Source organism: Petaurus breviceps, unplaced genomic scaffold (assembly GCF_028583685.1).
Source record: "Petaurus breviceps papuanus isolate PSGF00001 unplaced genomic scaffold, PetGlider_PUasm1.0 207, whole genome shotgun sequence".
NCBI classification, from domain to species: domain Eukaryota; kingdom Metazoa; phylum Chordata; class Mammalia; order Diprotodontia; family Petauridae; genus Petaurus; species Petaurus breviceps.
The window spans coordinates 32,882,172-32,903,140 of record NW_027185850.1 but is presented as its reverse complement, the minus strand read 5'-3'; the positions used below and the strand labels follow the sequence as shown (position 1 = coordinate 32,903,140).

Sequence of the window (20,969 nt, the reverse complement as noted above, 5' to 3'; positions counted from 1 at the left end):
ACATAGAAAGGGTACTGACTTAAGATCATTACAGTTTAAGCACCAATGATTGCTGTATAGAAATTCTTTGAAGAACTCGACAAAGATATTCTAGCCAAATTAGTATACCTGGGAACCAGTTACTTAGCCAATTAGCAATTAAGCCAATAACCAAGTAAGCTCGGTTTCAGTAACTTTTAAGGAGAAATTAACCTAGCTTACATGGCAGATACATCAAGCATTTATGATGGATAATGGAGAAAAAACAGAATTACTCAATTCTATTTTCTTTGCAAAGGTGAATAACCTTCAGAATGAGAAGTATGGGACAAAAATGGTTTAAGTGGTTGCAAACTCTAGAAAACCAAAAAAAGGTGATGAGAAGGCAGCCCTCAGTGACTTAAGATTCCCCAGGTGCAGAGAAGCAGTAACCTAAGGTACTGAAAGAAAAGGTTGATGTGACTGGATAGTCATTGTTCAAAGATTATGGGCTTTGGGGAAGTGCCTCAGGACTTAAGAGAGGGAAATGTTTCTTCTGATTTTAAAAGGAGGGAAGAATGGAGTCTGAAACAAATGAACTTGCCTCTTCTAGGCAACATTTTAGAATGTATCATTAAAGAAAAGGTTTTTGTGTGGTCAGATCTTGCCATATGGCTCCAGAGGAGAGAGTGAGGCTGATGACTTTACCCAAACTTCCCTCATTCAAATCCGATTCGCTTCTAAGCCATGACTTCACCTTCTCGATATCATGGTCCTCTTTGAGAATGGAAGGTAAATAACGAGAGCCAGCCATTGGGGGAGCTAGTTGGTGCAGTGGATAGAGCAATGGCCCTAGAGGCAAGGAATATCTGAGTTCAAAGCCAGCCTCAGACACATATTGGCTGTGTGACCTTGGGCAAGTCACCTAACCCTGATTGCCTCCCTACTCTTCACACATTACCCCCCCCCCAAAAAAAAAAAAAACCAAAACCCAAACACCTAGCTGTGAACAATTTTTATTTTTTGGAAAATGTCACTAGCCTGTTAGCGAGTAGAAATCCATTTTCCCCCTTCTGCCTTTCCCAAGGGGGACCTTGTAATAAATATATGCAGCCAAAACAAATTCCCTCATTGTCCATGCTAAAAAAAAATACGGTCTTTTAGAAGAAACAAGGTGAATTAAAGGCATATTTACCAGTTCATGATATGGAGCTACATGGGCAGCAAGTCAATTTAGTTAGCTAGTTAGAAAGTATATCTCTTGGACAGGCTTTATCCATGGAAAATTAGCTGAGCCTAGTATTTAGTGGGGAGTAAACGGATTGGGTTGGACTGAATTGGTAAAATTATACAGTGCAATGATTTAATTTCTTAATGTTCATTCATTCCCCCTTTCTCCCCCTCTCTCCCCCTCACTCACCCTCCCCCACCCTCCCCCACTCTCCCCCTCCCTCCCCCTCTCTCTCTCTCCCCTGTCTCACTCACAAAGGTTTTTAATACCAGTATTCTTCTGGTCATAGTCATGGCTGACATTTATACAGTTCTTTAAAGTTTACATAATGTTTTACATGTATATTATTTGGTGATATGGTTAGACTGAAGATAACAACTGCCACAATCCTGGGACAGTAAAATATTGTGGCTACCTCAAGTGATGATGATAGTTTTCAGATTGGCTGCAGCGTGTTGTAAGTGATAAACTTGCCTGTGAGAGGGGGTTGAAAAGTCATTAGCATATGGTTGACCAGAAAAGGAAATTGATCTGTCATCAAATGAGAGTAAAACCCAACAGCTAGACAGCTGTTTTGACATATTGGAAGCAGGTATAATTGTTAGTACTCTGGAATTGGAGTCAGGAAGACTTTAGTTGAGATCTGGCCTAAGACATTGAGTAGCTGTGTTATTTAAGCAAGTCATTGACCCTCTGCCTTAGTTTTCTCATCTGTAAAATGAGAACCTAGGGTTCACCTCTTAGGGTTGTTACAAGGATCAGATGAGATATTTGTAGAGCACTTTTCAAACCTTAAAGCACTACCTTACTGTTATTATTGGTGGTATCTCCTGAGATCCTAGAAAAAAGAGAAGAAGGCTTCCAAAGTGCAGGATGGGTTGTCTGTTACAAATTTGTGGAAAGACATAGCTAAGAATCCGTAGGATGAGATGTGGAGGGATTATGATTTATGTTGGTAAAAAAAAATAACCCCCATGGATGAAATTAGAGATCTGGTGGATTGAGACCAGAGTTCAGATCCAGCTTTCAGACACTTAATAGCTGTGTGACCTGGGTAGGCCAATTAGGCCTATGTTTCCTCATCTGCAGAATGAGCTAGAGGAGGAAATGGCAAACCACTCCAGTATCCTTGCCAAGAAGACCCCAAATGGGGTCACAAAGAGTTAGACACAACTGAAAAATGACTTAGCAATACAGAACCTCCATAGATGACTCAGCAACTACTGATTATCAAGTAAGGTTTGGGATTCTTCTTCTGACCTTGATTTCAATCAATTAACAAACTGGTTCATTAACATTAGTTAAGCCCCTGATATATGGGCATAGTGCTGGTGTGAATCTTCACATTTGATGGATGTATGTATTCATGAGAAGCAGTGTGGCATAGTAGAAGTAGAGTTAGCCTTAGATCTAGGAAGACTTGGCTTCAAATTTGGTTTCTGACAATATTGGCTTATGTGACCACGGGCAAGGTACGTCCCCTCTCAGTGCTTTCAGCAGCTCTCTGAGACTGAGTTGCAAAGAAGGCAGAAGATGTTGACCTGTAGTGGTGAAAGGTATGCCAGTGATTCTAGTCCCTGTCTTTATCCCAGCATATTTATATCAGCAGGTGTCAGCTCTAAGATATGCAGGGGAAGGGATGTAAGGCAAGAATATGTTGTCCAGAAAAACAACTAACAAAGTTATTTTGTTTTCTTAGTCTGCAAATCTAATTTAAAGACCATATACCAAAAATGATTTCTGCTGCCCTTTCCAGGATAGCCACCACTGATCCTAGGTGTAATTTGGTAAGTTTTGTCACCATCAGTTTATTTTTCAAATGCTTTTAATAAGCCTTTCCTTCTTTTTTCTTTCCATGTTCTTTTTTCCACCCTCCTCCTTCTTTTAAACCTCTTTTCAGAATATCTAAAAGTTAGTAAGTTCAGATTAATGGGTTACCAATTCAAATAATTGGTTGGTGAAGTATACCGAAGTATAATTTCATTAAGATGAAATACAGAAAATTATACTAGAAGAATGACGAAATTAATGCTTGTTGTAAGTGTAAAAGCTGATAATTTTTTTTAACAATTTATGTGATTTATGGCACTTTAGTACAGATAAAGTACTTCACATTCTTCCTCCTTGACAGTAACATTTTGAAATATTTCTTGTATGTGGTTACATATTGTAGAATCTCTTTGGTTTGAACATGCATGAGTTACTTAATTTCACTGTGAAAATACTATACAGTACCTCCATAGATGGCTCAAAAATGAGGCCATAAGACACAGAACTTGCTTTCTTGTGTTTTAATGAAAATTCAACCCCAAATAATATAAGGGACAACTCTGACTCCTTTGGTTTACCAGAAAGTATTATTATAGTCCAGTATTTGTGAGGTTGGGGTAGTTTAAAGAGGAAAAACAAAGCAAACGAGAAAGCTTAAATGTTAGAACTGAGAAAGCACCATAACAGAATGACAATTAATTTGCAAACTGATAGAACAGCACAAGATATAATAAATATGGCTTAATAAAGGGCAAGTCAAAACAAGTTTAGTTTCCTTCTGTGAAGAAAATACTAGAGAAGTCCAGCGAAAAAGACTAGATGGAGACATTATTAAAACCACAAACCTTGAAAATATAGTTTAGATAATACTTGTGGAGCACAGTGGTTAAGGATTAATTGATAAGCAAGGAATTGATGTATTGATCAAATGATGAGAATTATTAGCAGAACTTACATTAATATGAATCAGTGTCTTTAAAAATTCTCTCAAAGAAATAAAACATTTTGAAAAATGGTGAAGTTTAGTAGCATCACATCTAAGGCATCTGTAGAGACAAAAATCATATACACATGATGGAGAATGTTTGGAAAGGCTACAGAACAATTTACTATTCCTAAAGAAGAACCACAATTTGGATTTTTAATAGTAGTAACCTAGAGAATCCTCCATTGTATAAGATTCCCTGTTGATAACACTGTATCTGGTACAGGAAGAGGTACCACCAGGGGAACTGATATGAATAAACAATTTACAGAGGCAACTGAACAAAAGGCATTCAAAACGTTTTTCTCAATCACTAGAGGTAGTAAAAAATAGTTCCACTTTAGGAGATGGTTTGCTTCTCACATATTAATACGGCAGAAAATACTTGTAAGAGGTTCAGAAAAGAGGAGCAAACTAGTTAAATTGGTGGAGACCAATAAGCCTGATAAGGAAATGGTGACTGGAGTTGGCTTCCTTGCAATTGATTTACAGAAGCAGCCTAATAGTTTCTCATCATGAAGTGCTCTTACTTTGGGAAAGCAAAAGGCTAATCTCAGTGTACTTCTATATATGTAATTGTTGTTTTAACCCATTTTGATAGGCGTAAGAACTAGAAAGCTGATTCTCTAAAGGTGAATCAATAGAACATGATTAACTTTCAAGCCTGTTATTTTTGAAGCAAAGTTTTATTTTCTGTGTAGCATGGTAGCATGTTTTTGTATGATTAAAGTATTTTAAGGTTTAGAAAGCACATATTGGAAAGTAAAATGATCTGTTTTCCCCTGGTAGTCTTTGCCTTGAGCTTTATGATTTTACAAATTAGAACTTACAAATTCTTATTCAAAGGGGCTGTTGCTACAGCCTCTTAAGTGGTTTCTCTTCCTCAGGTCTTTTGCCACTCAAGTCCATTCTATACACTTTTGCCAAAATAATTTTCCCTAAGTGTAAAGAGGCTGAGTTTACTATTCATTCAATTCTAGTGATTTCATATTTTCCCTAGAATGAAATATAAATTCCTCCCTTTGGCTTATGTAGCCCCGACCTTTCTGGCCTCATTGGACATCGTGCCCCCTTTTGTGTTGTGTAAACCCCCCAAATTGACTTTCTCCTTGCACAGAGCATTTCATCTCTAGTCTCTCTCCCTTTACAATGACCTGTTTACTTAATTGGAATATACTGCCTCCTAATCTTTGCCTCAGAGAATCCCTCTTTTCCTGTAAGATGCTCATACAGCAATTTTAACTCAAAAAAGAATTTAAAAAGAAGTTCACTCATCATCTTCATGAAGCCTTTCCTCCCCCCTCCAGTGTTCTTCCTGCCAAACTAGTGTGTTTAACTACTATACATGTATGTATTTATTAATTTTGTTTTTATGCTATATATATAAAGCAGGTAGTTGGCTTCCATCTGCACTCAGACTCTGTAGTTCTTTCTCTGGATGTGGATATCCCTTTCCATCATGAGTCTTTTGTAGTCGTCTTCTAACCTTGTATTGCTAAGAGGAGCCCAGTCCATCAGTTAGTCGTCACACATGCGTTATGTCTGTAATTGTGTACACGGTTCTCCTGGTTCTGCTCTCCTCACACAGGATCAGTTTATATAAGTCTCTCCAGGTTATTATGAAGTCTGTCTGCTCCTCATTTCTTATAGCACAGTAGTATTCCATTACATTCATATACGACAACTTGTTTAGCTATTCCCCAATTGATGGACATCTCCTTGATTTCCAATTCTTTGCCACCGCAAAAAGCACTGCTATAAATATTTTTGTATATACAGGTCCATTTCCCACTTCTATGATCTCTTTGGGATACAATCTGAGAAATGGTATTGCTGGATTATAGCCCTTTGGGCATAGTTCCAGATTGCTCTCCAGAATGGTTGGATCAGGTCACAACTCCACCAACAATGCATTAGCATTCCAATTTTTCCACATCTTCTCTAGCATTTATCATTTTCCTGTTTTCTCATGTTAGCCAATCTGACAGGTGAGATGTGGTACCTCAGAGTTGTTTTGATTTGCATTTCTCTAATCAATAGTGATTTAGAGCATTTTTTCATATGCTTATAAATATGTTTAATTTCTTCTCTGAAAACTGTCTGTTCATATCCTTTGACCATTTATCAATTGGGGAATGACTTGTGTTCTTATAGATTTGACTCAGTTCTCTGTATATTTTAGAAATGAGGCCTTTATCAGAGACACTGGTTGTAAAAATTCATTCCCAATTTTCCACTTCTCTCTTAATATTGGTTACATTGGCTTTATTTTTACAGAAACTTTTCAGTTTAATGTAACTTTCATAATGCTGTCTAACTCTTGTTTGGTCATAAAATCTTCCCTTCCTCATAAATCTGACAGAAACTATTCCTTGCTCTCCCAGATTGCTTACAGTATCAGCCTTTATACCTAGATAGTACACCCATTTAGACTTGATTTTGGTATAGCGTATAAGATATTGGTCTATGCCTAGTTTCTGCCATACTATGTTCCACTTTTCCTAGCAGTTTTTGTCAAATAGTGAGTTCTTATCCCAGAAGCTGGGGTCTTTGTGTTTATCAAACAGTAGACTACTGTAGTCATTGACTTCTGTGTCTCATGAAACTAATCTATTCCACTGATCTATTACTTTATTCCTCATCCAGTACCAAATAGTTTTGATGACTGCTTATGCTGTATATATTTCTATATGTATTTGTTGTTTTATCTGTCAGAATGTAAGCTCATTGTGAGTAGGAATTGTTTTGTTCTTTGTACTTGTATTCCCAGCATCTAATTCAGTGCCTTGCATATAGTAGATGCTTATTAAGACTTGTTAATTGGTTATTGAATTTTAGAGTCAATACCTCAGAAATTAGCTAGTTCAATTCCTTCATTTTAAAGAGCACTTGCTTTTTTTTGCTTCATTTGAGAGAGAGCATGATGTATCTGCATTCAGATCCCACCTCATGTGTATGATCCCTTACAAGTTTCTAAAAAATGAGGATAGCAGTTGCATCTACTTTACAGGGTTGTTGTAAGGCTCAAATGAGAATGTATGCAAAGGATTTTGCAAACCTTAAAGGGCAATATAAACATCACGTATCTGCTAGACTGAGGCTTCTTGGCTCTATGCTAGCACTCTCTTATCTATACTATGTTGACTCTCTTCATTATCTGAAACTGCTGAAGTTTTATTTCTTTTAAAATATTCTTTCACATTGACCTTTCCTCACTTAATCTATGTTGCTAAATTTTTGCTGTAGTGAAATAATCTCAGAAATGCAGTCCATTGGGAATTTTCAATAATCTTTAATCTTTTATATCTTTTGTTTTATCACAGTGTTGTATATTCATCAGACAGAAACATAAAAAACTATGAAGAAGAAATCCTGAGAAAGAAGGTGCATGGAGACAGGTTACAGAAGGAAACGCTGAGTGCTGATGTAAATTCTGGAAAGTATGCCAAAAGTGAAGGATGTTCAGCCACTCCCCAGAGTAGTTTGACAAAGCTTCGAGATGGAAGTTTGGTTTGTGAAGTTCCAGAAGAAATCAGTGATAATGGGGACCACTCGGATTTTATAGGTGGGAATTTTTGGTGGATTATCTCAATTACACTGACACAAGAATACATGCTAATATAATTCATAGAAAAAAAATTTCTGCTGAGTATTTTAAGTAGCTATTGGTGGAGAAATGTAAATATTACTATAGAACATTTTCAGTTATCCAGGATAATAAGTAGGCAGCAGGGTAGCATGAATGTAAAAATCATGAATAATCCAAAAATGTAATTTTCAACCACTTAAACCCTCACACTCCTGTCTCTTCATACTGACTACTTAACCAACAAAGAAAATCTTTTACTGAAATTGTTTTTAGGTAGAATTAATTTACTGAGCTTGATAGAGTTCTCTTTGCTTTACTCTTCCATTGTCTGATAGTAATAAAAATGCAGTGACCAACCTGGCAGAGGTAGGAGAGTGATGCAAGATGGCACAGGAAGGGAAATAATTGACTCACTAGATGTAGTACTAGTTGTTTTCCAGTTTCAACTTTCTTTGTTAAACTGTTCTTCCTTTTGACTTGTTACTCTCAAGTCTCCCATATTGGTAACCTTGAAATTGCTGACCTCTCTTATCCAGTCAGTTACCAAATCCTTTGGGTTTTACCTCCCCAGCCCATTGATCCATGCCCTCTAAGCCCAAATAGAACAAATTGTATATCTCTTCCAGATTGTAGTCCTTCACATACTTAAATGCATATATTATGGCCCCCCTTAAATCTTTTGACTTATAGACTAAACATTCTAGTTTCCTTCAGTCAGTCATATTATGGCATAATCTTGTTACTGTGGAATAAAGAAACCGAGTTTCATCCAAACAAACAATTCATTTAGCTTTACATACTAAATGTTGCAAAATAAACTGGGTCCAGGGTCAGTAAACCAAGGATCCCAAAATTTAGCTTTCCATTAAGTTAATATACAATTTGGAGTGAATGAGAAATAGGATTATAGGAATGGAGACATCTGGTTTCTTATTGGTGGAGGGTATCAGGAGACACTGAGGTGAGAGGAAAAGGGGTAGTTTTGTGAAAAGGTTCGTGATCTTTGGGAGGGGGCAGTAATCTTGTTAGTTCTTCAAAATCAGATGACTTAAAAGCAACTGAAAGTCGGCTTCACAACGTGGTGGATAAAGGCAAAATGGAGTCACTAATGTTATTTTTAATGTAACAGTCTCCCCATTGTTCCTGGGGTTTTCAACTGCCAGGATCACATATTTAAATACTTTATCTATTAGGGATTTCTCGATGGAATGATTGTCTACTTTAAGGGGCATCAAAGGGGGTGGGGTGAGAGGCACAAAGAGTACAAACAGAATCATAATCTCATATATCCCCTAAGGAGACAGACTTTGTTAAATAGACTTTATAGGTAAATTAAGGCCACCCACAGGTTAGAGGCCGATTCTGGTTCAGTTAACAAGAGCAAACCACTTAGAGGGCTCACCATGAACTAATTTGACAGTGGAGGTTTACATGGCACCAAGGTAACCAAGAAAACTCAGCAAACACACAACATGAAACAAAAAAACTGAAGTAATGTAATAATAATCATTAATATTATCAATTCTCCTTGTAACCTGGTAACCCGCTTCGAATGTCCATTTAATCCAGCAATTTCATTTTGAGTCCCAGAGGTTCCAGGTAATAGTCCGGTCCCTAGAAATATCTTCCCTTGGGCATTCTAGAATAGGTCTCATTCTCAGGGCAGATCTGAAGGGGCTTCTTCCTAGTAGATTTTTTTCTGTGGTTCCAAGTTCCTTGCAGAGATTCTTAGGTAACTCTGCTAAAATCCGCCTTAATAAAACTCCGTACAATTTATTACAACCTCCTAAATTTGATTTTTCAGTAACTAGTTCATGTGACAAAAGCCAGTTCAAACCTTATGGTTCTGATCCTGTTAACAGCAGAGCTACAAGAAGAACATCAAATTAGGAACCCATGATTCACCTGAAACAACAGAGAATTTCAGTTTTTATATACCACTTGCTGTTTCTATCTTTACCTAATTACCTAAACCTATGCTTGATATGTACATTGCCATCAACAGGCTGAAGGAAGACTCTTAAAAAGAAAAAAAAAGATCTTATGAGGGCCTCACTTGAAAAATGGACCCTTCTGTTTCTTAAAAGTATCAGAGACTTCAAAAAAAGGAAAAAATAATTTACCTTTCCTTATAATTATTAAAGCAATTTATCTGTAAAATCCTTAATCCACTTTGGAGAACTTATTAAAATACACTCAGGGCCTACATATCCCATTAGAAACATTTGGAAACCAATCATGTGTGTATGTATATATGTCCTAGTTCTTTGAGAAAACAGTCTGATTCTGTTGGTTTCTTAAAATTTACTACTCCATTTGATTAAAAACTTTTACATCTTTGTCTTTTCCCCCCCTTTTGAGGATATCATCCCCATATCACCCTGAAAGAATAAGATACTTGAAGGACCTAATCTTATATTTTACTTTATCTAATAGGGATATTTTACAAATATTTTACTTAGCAAGGACACAGCAAATCCAAGAACCCATTTGCTTAGTTGCTTAGGATTTGAAATTGACTACAAATTCAGATTGAAATAGTAAGATTTTTTTTAACTTGCAGCCTACAATTTAGATATTTCAGTATTAATATATTAATAGATTTAATATTGCAGCAACAAAGTTTCCACTATCCCAGTTATAGAGATTTGCTATGCAGGGAAAATGAGGGTTGTAGTTATAATGATATCAAGACAGGGCATGGACTGATCTGACATAAGTCATAACAGGGGAAAAACTCCCTTAGCTCTGTGTGATTCCAGGAAAGAGTCATAGTTGACAGCCAGTCACACAGCAAAATTCCACATCATTCACATTCATAACGAGGCTCAAAATTAAACAAGTAGGGAAATTGCCTGTACAGAAAGAAAATTAACATAATGGGGAAATTGAGTCAAGAGGTGCCTGTGCCAAGGTCATCCCCTTCAACTATTCCCACACACAGATGTCCACTTGTAGCAATTTGTCAGTCTACTTTTGGGTAGCACGTGGCATTCCCCTTGAATGATGGGCTATTGGCTCAGTGATATTTCAGATAACTATATCTGAAATCAAACTCAGAACACTATCAAATTATGGAACCATGAGATTTTACCTCAAACAGCAAAATTTCACTAGTTGCAGTTTAGGGTTAAATTCTTCTTCTCCTCATGTACGCGAACACACACATATACATATGTGTGTGTATTTAACAATAAGAATATATAAGGACATCTTATTTACCCTTCATTTATAATTTAAGAATAATTACATTCTGGAGTTTTACATACAATGAATTCATGATACTTGACTCCAAACACCAGAAAAATGCTTACCATAGTAAGCCTCTAATCTGTTTTGCCAGTTCAGCTCTAAGGCACTATTGAAATCTTTGAATCTAAGGTCTTTTGTTACTTAGTTGGTTCAGAGCTATAACTTTAATAAAGGCACAATTTTATAGTCTTCATAAGTGATAGTTTAATAGTTTTAAATGAAACCCACTCTTCACTCTAAACAAACTTGTAAATTTCTCCACATTGGCTGGGACAGGTTCTAGTTTCTCAAACTTCAGTACTTGGGAATTTTTATTACATGCTCTCAGGAAGGCTGATAAGATCTTAAGACTTGGCCCAAGTAGAAATCTCAACTTCACAGATGAGAATAACTTGAAGGGACCTATGCTGCCTTTCCTTCCAATAGTAAATTATTATTATCCACTTAAATATAACAACATCCAAATTAAAAGAGATTTTACTTTTCTAACAACATTTCTGATACAGTGGTTTCCCAAATTTCACAGTATAAGAAAAATTTTAGAAACACAATAGTAACATGTATAATATCATGTATTTAAAATTTTAAAACCTGTTGCCAGTCAGATGGTATCATTTCAGTCAAATGCATTTCCAAATTATCCTGCATAGAAAATCACTTGTTTTATCACTTAGTATTTTACAGTGATTGCATTCAAGACCAGTATAGACTACTTACATTTACTAATATTTGTATCATGCTTTCCATCTGCCAGGCACTGTGTTAAGCACTTTACAATTATGTGATCCTGACCATAACCTTGGGAGGTGGGTGCTATATTATATATCTCCTTTACAGATTAGGAGACTTAGATAAACAAAAGTGAAGTAACTTGATTATGGTCACATAGCTCATAAATTTCTGAGACAGGATTTTAACTCAGGTCTTCCTGATCTATGCATTTTCCAATATTATTTCCTTAAAATAGCAAAGTTCTGATTGCCACAATTATCCTAATAGGAGAATACATCTCACTGTAAATGAGACCATACTATGATTTAGTTTCAAAATATATTTCAACCAAATCAAATCTGGATTTGTAATCATAAAGAATGTGAAGTTTGTGAAGTTTATTATATCCTTATCTTGTTGATAAGAAACTTCCCTCAAACCTCTCTTTCCAAAACCCTTTACTTTTAAAACCCTCTGTTCATACTGTGTCAGTGGAAACAAAGTCTCACTCCCTTCATGGTCATCGTAACCGTTAAGGTAGAATAAAGAAACTAGTTTTATCCAGACAGATAATTTGTTTAGCAGTGAATATGATTGCGAAACAAACTGGGTCCAAGGCTCTTGGTAAACCAAGGACCCCAAAGCTTGGTTTCTGTGCAGTTGATAAAACAGTTTGGAGGGAATGAAAAATGGAAAAAATAGGATTTATAGGGATTGAGATATCAGATTTCTCATGGGTGGAGGGTATGGAGAGACAGTGAGATGAGAGAGGGAGTCGTCTTCTGATCAGTAGTGGGGATCAGGAGATACTGAGGTGAGAGGAGAGGGGTATTCTGTGACATTCTATAAAGAATGCCTAATATGTATCATGAGCCATGCAAGGCACCTGGGACACAAACATGGTAAATAAAACAATTCCTCCTCCTAAAAAGTTTACATTTTACTGGAAAAAAACAAGAATATAAATAAGCATATACAAAATAAATATAAAGAGAATAAATACAAAGTTGTTAAATATAAGGTAGGTTCAGTTGAGGGGATCAAGAAAGGCTTTATGTAAAAGATGATGCTTGAGCTGCATCTTAAAGGAAGAGAGGAATTCTCTTAGGCAGAGGGGAGAAGAAATGCATTCTATGTATGTCTGCCAGTAAAAAGGCTTGGAGATGGGAATGTAATTTGTTAGGAAGAGAGAGAAGGTCCATTTGATTGGATTAGAGAGCAGAAGTGGGAGTAATGTCTAATGTGATCATAAAGGTAGGCCCAAGCAAGATTGTGAAGGGGCATAGAGCAGTTTATATTTGATCCTAGAGGAAAGAGGATATTGGAGTTTTGGGGTAAGGGGTGAAAGATTTGTTCTTGAAGAAAATCACTTTGGCAGAAGTGGGAAGGATAAACTTAAATGGAAAGAGGTTTGAGGTGGGGAGACCTATTAGGAAGCCATTACAATGAAGGGAAAAAGATAACTGAACTTGGCCTAAGTTGTTAGCTGAATGACTGGAGAGGAATTAGAAGGGAGTGGTAGTAGAGATGTTGGCAAAGAAATAGCAAAATTTGGCACATAATTGGAATTGTAGGGCGAGAGAGAGTGAAGGGACAAGGATAAGGCCAAAGTTACAAACCTAGAATCCTGGAAGGATGGTGGTGCCTTCAGTTTGGAAGAGGGGTGGCTTTGAGGAGAAAGAATAAAGACAAGGCATACCAAACTCAGGTTGGAATTCAGATATGGATCACAGCCTGTGTCACTGGGCTTGCACGTGAAATTATTCTCACTCGAGAGGATCAAGAAAAGGTTACACTCCACTAAAAGGGCTTTCAAGAACTAACATCACTTTCCTACCATGATAAGGAAGGCAGTCGGTCACTATCTACTGCAGATGGACAATGACCTGGATAGATGAAAAGAGGGAAAACAGGCTGGGTGGCATTTAAGAAATTGTGCCGCCTTTTTAATTACTGGAAGTTGGTCCTCGCCACCAAAATCTGACTTTTTTTTTTTTTGGAGAGGGGAAGGCAGGGCAATTGGGGGTAAAGTGACTTGTCTAAGGTCACACAGCTAGTAAGTGTGTTAAATGTTTGAGGTCGTATTTGAATTCAGGACCTCCTGACTCTAGGGCAAGGTGCTCTATTCACTGTGCCACCTAGCCACCCTGACTTAAAAAAAAAAAAATTTTCTACCAGTGATACTGGATAGCTGAGGCTCATGGTACATACACCACGATCAAAGAATAATGAAAAAGCAGATGACCCAGTGGACAGTGGCAAGATATATGGTGGGGATGGGTAGGCATACTAACAATAATGGATTTTCACAAGTGGTATAAAAAGCTTTTTCAAAGACCTAAAAACTGGAAAAGGAAGTAGGTCAGTCAGTAGCAAGGGTAGAAGAGAATATATGGCCTGAGTGTTGCACTGCTGTCTCCCTCAGTGTGGACTTTTGAGGTATTAGAGAATTCCTAGGAAGGTTTCCTAGATAGACCCAGTGTGGGTTTGGATTAACTTCCACTAGTTTCTCCTGGGGTAACTTTGTTGGCTTTACTTTCTCCATCATTTCTAATGGTTATTCTGCAGGCCACTCTAACTTTTAATCCAGTAGCTTCTTGTCCTGACTACCCAAAAAAGTTCAACTTCAGACTAGATCTTCATTTCATAGAGTTGACTTTGTAAACACAGTCTTTTTCTCTTGTAGGTACAGGAATAGGTGGTGAAGTTTTTCATAGAACTGAGATGATTTCTTCCTTCCTCTCTTTCCCACCCCCCCCCCGCCCCAGTTATGTTTCTCCTTGGCCATGAGTAGTGGTACATAGCCTTCTGGCAGCCTCAGCCATGTTGCAGCACAAACACCTGCACTGAGCCTGCAGGGGAGATTTCAGCCGCCCTTCCCAGCTTTGATTTTGAATTAGAAACCCAACACTGGGGACTAGTGGCCCTAACTAGAGAGGCAGCCTTGATGTAGCAGAGAGAACATGGGGTGCAGAGGCCAAAGCTTTGTGAGCTTCAGCTGCAGTTTACTCTTGTGTGCAAACCACTTAATGTTTCTGAACTTTGGTGTTTTTATGTGAAATAGGGAAGCTACCATTTAGAAGACCATGTAAAATTAGTATATGTAAATTACTTTGTAAATCATAAATCTTCAGTGCTATATAAATGACATCATATAAATATGTTATTTTTTTTATCAGCCAAAAGATGATTATCAGCTACTTGCTGTATTCTGGGCATTATATCAGGGACTATGGGAAATGCTCTGAAGCTGAAATATGGCAACTAGCACAAAGTTGAGCTCATAGGAGATCCTGCTTTACAGGGTTGTTGTTAGGATCTAAAAATGTATGTAAGGTGCTTTATAAACCTTGAGGCACTATAGAATGTCACCTATTGTCATAATGCTTAGTTTATTTCTCTACAAGTGATACTGACCATCTCCTGTATGAAGTGGGGACCAAGAAGGTATTAAGCCCAAATAGAGGATATGGAAGCTTGAGAATTGTATAGTTTCTTATAAATCAGGTGTTCACAGAGCAATTTCCTTAGTTTGAAGTATTTGTAGCAAAACAGGATTTAGGGTTCAGATGTTAAAGGGACCTTAAAGATATTTGGTTTAACTTCCCAGTATTTTATAGATGAGAAAACTGAGACTTAGAATGTGATATCCTAGAATATTAAACATGCCCACATTAAACTATAAAAACATTCTAACAGTCAAATATAAATTCCTTTTAAAATCATGTACTTTTTCTTCAGTCTTTTATGTTACTTATGCTATTTTTGCTTTACTAGTAAAGATAAATAGGAATTTAATTTACAAAAAAAACCATTTAGTCAATTGTTAAAAAAAATTTGTTTAAAATCCCATAGAAGCTTCATCATACTGTATTTTTTCCTTTTACAGACAATTCTGACCTGGAACCTGCTTCTGAGTTAGGAGAAGATTTGTTGAAACTTTATAAAAAGCATTGCTGCCCAGATATTGATATTTGTGTTGATGGGAAAAGTTTTAGAGCCCATAGGTAAGTAAAAGAGTAATAAATTTGAGGTTTATACAGTATTATTACCTGGATTATAAAATAAGTATTAATTTTGATTATAAGGGCATCTAGATGGTACAGTGGATAGAACCCTGGGTATGGAGTCAGAAAAATTAATCTTCCTGAGTCAAATTTGACCTCAGACACTTATCAGTTGTGTGACCCTGGGCAAGTCGCTTAACCCTATTTGCTTCAGTTTCCTCATCTGTAAAATGAGCCAAAGAAGGAAATGGCAAACAAACTCTTCCATTATTTTTGCTTCTTAGCATTTTGGGGTTTTCTTAAACCCCAAAATGAGATCACAAAGAGTTGAATAGAACTAAAAAGACTAACGAAAGTTTTTGATTATGCATAAGAGAAATCAATAGAAAAACTGACTTTCAGCATAGGAAGTTTAAAGTTCTTAACTCTGTATTCAAACCATTTTCCCTTTTTTTTAATTAAAATTTTTATTGCTTTTTTATATTTTTACATCACTGTCATTTCCACATAAATCCTTCCTCTTTCCTTACCCAAAGAGCCATCCCTTCTAACAAAGAGTAAGAAAGAAAGAGGGGGAAAATCCATGCAGCAAAACTGACTAGTCTTATCACCTGAGTCTGGTGTGAGCAGTGCCCCATACCTGGAGAGACGTCTTCTGCTTCTGCCAAGGTCATGCCTGGTTGGGGCCCAGGCGTGGCTATGCTATTTACACAGAATTCAGCTTCCTTCTTTGTTGCTGCTCTTCCCATTGTCATTGCGCATGTTGTTTTCTTGGTTCTTCTTGAGGAATTCATTCATTTAAGTATATGCATGCTTCTTTGAATTCTTCATCTGTTTCTTATAGCAAAGTAATATTCTCTAACGTTTATATACCACAGCTTGTTTAGTTCCTTGTTACTACAGAAGGCACTTATGTGAATGCTTTGATCTGTATGGAGCCTTTCTTTCTGCCTTTGACTTCTTTGGGGAAGAGTCAGCTTGGAGCCTGTTGTTAAATTATCGGTGTGAGCAAAACAGAAACCAGCAAATTCTATAAATCAGGGTTTGAGTGATAGTTTTGCTGACTGTCTAGACATAAGAAGATGGGGGAAAATGTTGATAATACAGATTAATTTCTCCTAGGAAAGACCCAGAACCTTCTGGGTCCTGAATTACACAGGATTTTAACATAGAGGCTCCGCTGTGGCCGCTGTCATGTTGCTGGTAGAGTGATGGAAAAATTAACGAGGAAAGCCAACTCAAGATGAGGACGGTGGAATTATAACCCTGCTGTCTCGGCAAGCTTGCTAGAGAGTTTGGTCAGCCACTTCCAACTAGAACTGAGTGTAGTTAAAACCTTTTGCATACCAAAGTTCTGTAACAGAATACAGTCTTAGGAGTGTAGGACCACTGTGTCCTTTGGTTATTCATAATTTTTGTAGAGATGGAAAAATAGGCATATAGAGCTATGTGATATGAGGGGTCATCTGTTTTATGTAGATGCTGACATTGACTTGACTAAGGAGGTTGTCCTCAGAACTCAGTTGGTCTGAAGCAGAGGGGTCAAGCACATGGTCTAGCCACAACACTCCTGAGAGCAGCCTGAATTATGAATTAGATTGAAATATAACTGGGAAATGTTTAACAAATAAAAAAATGCAGATAACATATTTTAAAGCTAAGTCAATATGCATTGCACAGGAATGATTATGTATGGTTTAGTGGCCCTTGTTTCTATTTGAGTTTGACACCACGGGTGTGAAGAGCTAGGGTTTGAGTTATTGGCATGGTTTCCTGGTCACCTGAAGCTTAAAAAGCCCAGACTCTGGGGAGGTGGAGTTGTCAGGCTGGACAAAACTGCCTGCCACTGTGCAAATCTGGCTGGAAACTGTCACCAAGGCATATTAGAATTAGTAATTTTATCCCTTTTTTAAGGTTTTATTAAGTAAATTTCTTTTTATTGTTTTTTATATACAGTCCCCAAGTGTTTCAGTTCCGGTGTTGAGCCTGAATTACAGGCCTGAGTTAGGCCTCGCCTAACAGAATGGTCTGTAATTATTAATGTTCTCTTTGTCATCTTTTTCTGGAAATTATGTCTGAGACTTTTCTCCACACCATTGACATCTTTCCCTCTTTTAGATACCTCGAGGGTTGGTCCCTCGGTGTCCTCAAAAGTGCGTCATATCTCTCGTGAGCCGCCTCTGTGTCTGCTTGGTGTAGGCAAGCTTCTCTGTCCATGTCCAGCCCCACTTCTTACAGCACATCTGGGAATATAGTGTAAAGAATACAGATGTGGTGCCTCCTTTGTCCTTAATGGCAAAGAGAGTTTGTTTTAAAAGTCCTGACAGATATTTTTCATTTTTTATTGTTTGTTACCCTTTGCATTTTATCCTTAAATGCCATTGGGATGACTTAGCTTATAAGAGCGTTTAAGTTTTCTTCTAACTGGCTTTTCCCTCTGTTGCTTTTTATTATTTTGTGAAATGATACTTTTCACAGCCCGTCAGCCATAATATTTTTCAAATCAATAAGTCAGTCAGTAAGCATTTATTAAATCCCTGCTATATTCTAGATACTGAAGATACAAAGACAAAAATGAAACAATCCTTGCTCTCATGTTTCAGAGGAGGCAACATACCACACATATAATATAACAAAATATGCCTCTTAAACTGGGTTTTGAAGGAAACTAGGTCTTCTAGGCGGCTGAGGTGAAAAGGGATTGCTTTCAGGAGTGGGGGACAGCCTGGACTGGACAATGGAGAGGGCTGACAACAAGGCCAAGTAAGCTGGACCTTAAATTGTGGGAAGTGAAGTTATATGTAATAAGCCTGGAAAGGGAGGTTGGGATCAAGCTGTAAAGGACTCTAAATAGCAAACGTATTTCCATTCTGAACTGGCAGTGTCTCCTGTCTAAATTGTCTCTTCACTTGGCAAACAGATCAAATTACTGCTGACTAAAGCAGTTTCTAGGGTCTTTTGGTTGCCTCCTTATGGCCATTGCTTTTATATTGATTTACATAGAATTCTATAGGAAGTTGTCACAAGTGTTGATATGTTCTTCTTTTCCTATTTTTGGCATTAATAACATGTAAATACGTTAGATTGGAATGGAGAAGAATCATTTTAATTGTTTATCATGTATCTTCTCATTTTTATTTGTTTTCCAGCTTTGTATTATTTTTATCTTTGTTCAAACAGTCAGCAGTCCGATTCCAAAACGATTCCACATTGTTAATGATCTTTACTTGTCAAACTATAACCAATTTAATCTTTTGCTGTGTTATTTGATGGAGGCAGCTGGTAGCCCAGTGGATAAAGCACTGGGCTTGGAGTCAGGAAGACCTGAGTTCAAATCTAGCCTCAGATACTTCCTGCCTGTGTGACCTTGAGCAAATCACTTAATTCTGCTTGCCTGAGAAAAAGGATCCACTGGAAAAGGAAATAGAAAACCACTCCAGTATCTTTGCCAAGAAAACCCCATGGACAGCTGCGCTAGACATTGCCAGTATTATCTCCATTTTATGGATGATAAAACTAAGGTGCAGAGAGATTAGGTGACTTAAAGTAAAGTTACTTTACTCCCTCACCTCCCAGTTCTCTCTCACCAGTTGCCAGGAATGCCAAATATGCCATTTTACTTCTGGAGCCCTTGGTCAGGGCCCCTGAGTCACTGAATGGTGAGTGCCTTCTCTGTGCTCCTCTGATCAGGCCACCTGCCCCCAGGTGCTTCACTTTACTCTCTTAACTATCCTCTCACCATTACATACCCTCCCCCTACTGGTTCTGGAACCATAATCAAATCAACACTGTTAGCACTCTGACAAAAGATGCATCAATCTGTGGCTCTCCTCAGTATCTCTGTGATTTTCCAAACCAGAGTATCTCTTCCTGCCCACAATTCCCTTGTGGCTGTTGTCTCCCCTCCAAGCTCCTAGAGGGCAGAGACTTCTTTTGCTTTTGTTTTTGTGCTCCAAGGGCTTAGCACATAGTCAATGCTTTTCATTCATTCCTTCATTGTCAAAAGTTACATAACCTGAAAGTCATATCTTAGGTTTGAATTTTGTTTTCTCATGACTCTGAGACTCTTTCCATTACACCATGTAGTCTCTTAAGGTTAGAGGAAACAATGTCGGCTAGGAGACTTGAATGAGAATAGAAAGGAAGTAGTAGTAATGGTCACTGTTTCTCTACCTGTTCTACTTCTGTGCCAGGGAAAAGCCTTTTAGCTATGTGATGTTTAAAAAATCTGAGAGACTTTCTGGGCAATTAATCATTTTATTAATAAAAGAAATGGTCATTTGGCTGTCTCTCTTGGACCAAAGATGAATCATGGTGGTGGGCTCACAGTTTATGTGCTTGAAGAAGGAGTAGTTCCTGAGGGTGGTAATCAGCTCGGATTGGTTAATTGTTAATGAGAGAAAATGAATATTACAATGATTTTGTAATATTTTGATATAGGTCTTGGGGGTGTAACTATGATTAGGATATTTACTTCTAAATCACCTCCATCCAGCCTTGGGAAATCTAGATCATTGCTTCTTAAACTGGGTTGTGAAAAATTTGGCAACAATAAAAGGTTTCTGAACATGCAGTGACCAAAAATTAATTCAAAATCAAATGTGTAATGAATTTGAGGTGTTTCTGGCAGAGCTTGCTTATGTTGCATCATGCAACTTCACTGCAACATTGGCTCCGAACACACAAAATGCACACTTTGCATTGCGCTTGCCATCATGCCATGCAGCACTAACAAATGCAGGAAATAACTCAGTTCAGAGTTGAGACTATTGTATGTTATGAATTGCAGTGTTTTTACTCTATATACAAAATTGTTAAATGAATTTTGGCTTGGGATTAGGACAGAATTTACAACAATTTGTGAAATGGCCCTAAACATACTTCTGCCATTTTTGTACTACATATTTATGCAAAGTGACATTCTCAACATTGACAATTATAAAATCAAAATATTAATCAACTCTGAAAAACATTGAAGATGTTCTGTCCTGCAGTATCAAAGATTCTGCCAAGATTTAATTCTTTATGCAAAAATAAACAAGTACATCCATCTCATTAGTATGCACATTTGCTTTCATCTTTAATAAATGGTTAATAAAATTATGACATATAGATATAATAAAATTATATGTATACGAAAGAATTGTTTTAACATAATTTTCTTTTTGACTTATTTTAGGTAAATGTTTGACTTGTATACCTATTTTATATTCCTATATACCCAGGGCCACATGAAAATTTCTTGGGCAAAAAGGTGTCGCAAATGGAAAAAATTTAAAAGCCCTGATCTAGACAGAGAATCTGTATCCCCCACCCAGACATGAACAGAAGACTGTGAGCAAGAGTTTCACTTTAGATTCTATTGAGTGGGATATCAAAACCTGGACTGAGAAAGATGTTAATCCTGTCTGCTGTCTTTAGTCCTGTCCTTCAGAGTCTGGGTTTCCAGTTTCTCTCACCTGCCCA

The 20,969-nt window shown here is 37.3% G+C and overlaps 1 protein-coding gene across 2 annotated transcripts in view; it reads left to right on the top strand.

Moving 5' to 3' along the window:
• The window catches only part of LOC138165087 (BTB/POZ domain-containing protein 8-like), a 121,072-nt gene that overhangs the window by 12,104 nt on the left and 87,999 nt on the right, over positions 1–20,969 (top strand). For both annotated transcript variants that reach the window (XM_069093234.1, XM_069093231.1), the window contains exons 3-4: positions 7,268–7,509; positions 15,386–15,503. In XM_069093234.1, the coding sequence (XP_068949335.1) occupies positions 7,268–7,509; positions 15,386–15,503 (360 nt within the window). The remainder of the gene's footprint in view (positions 1–7,267; positions 7,510–15,385; positions 15,504–20,969) is intronic.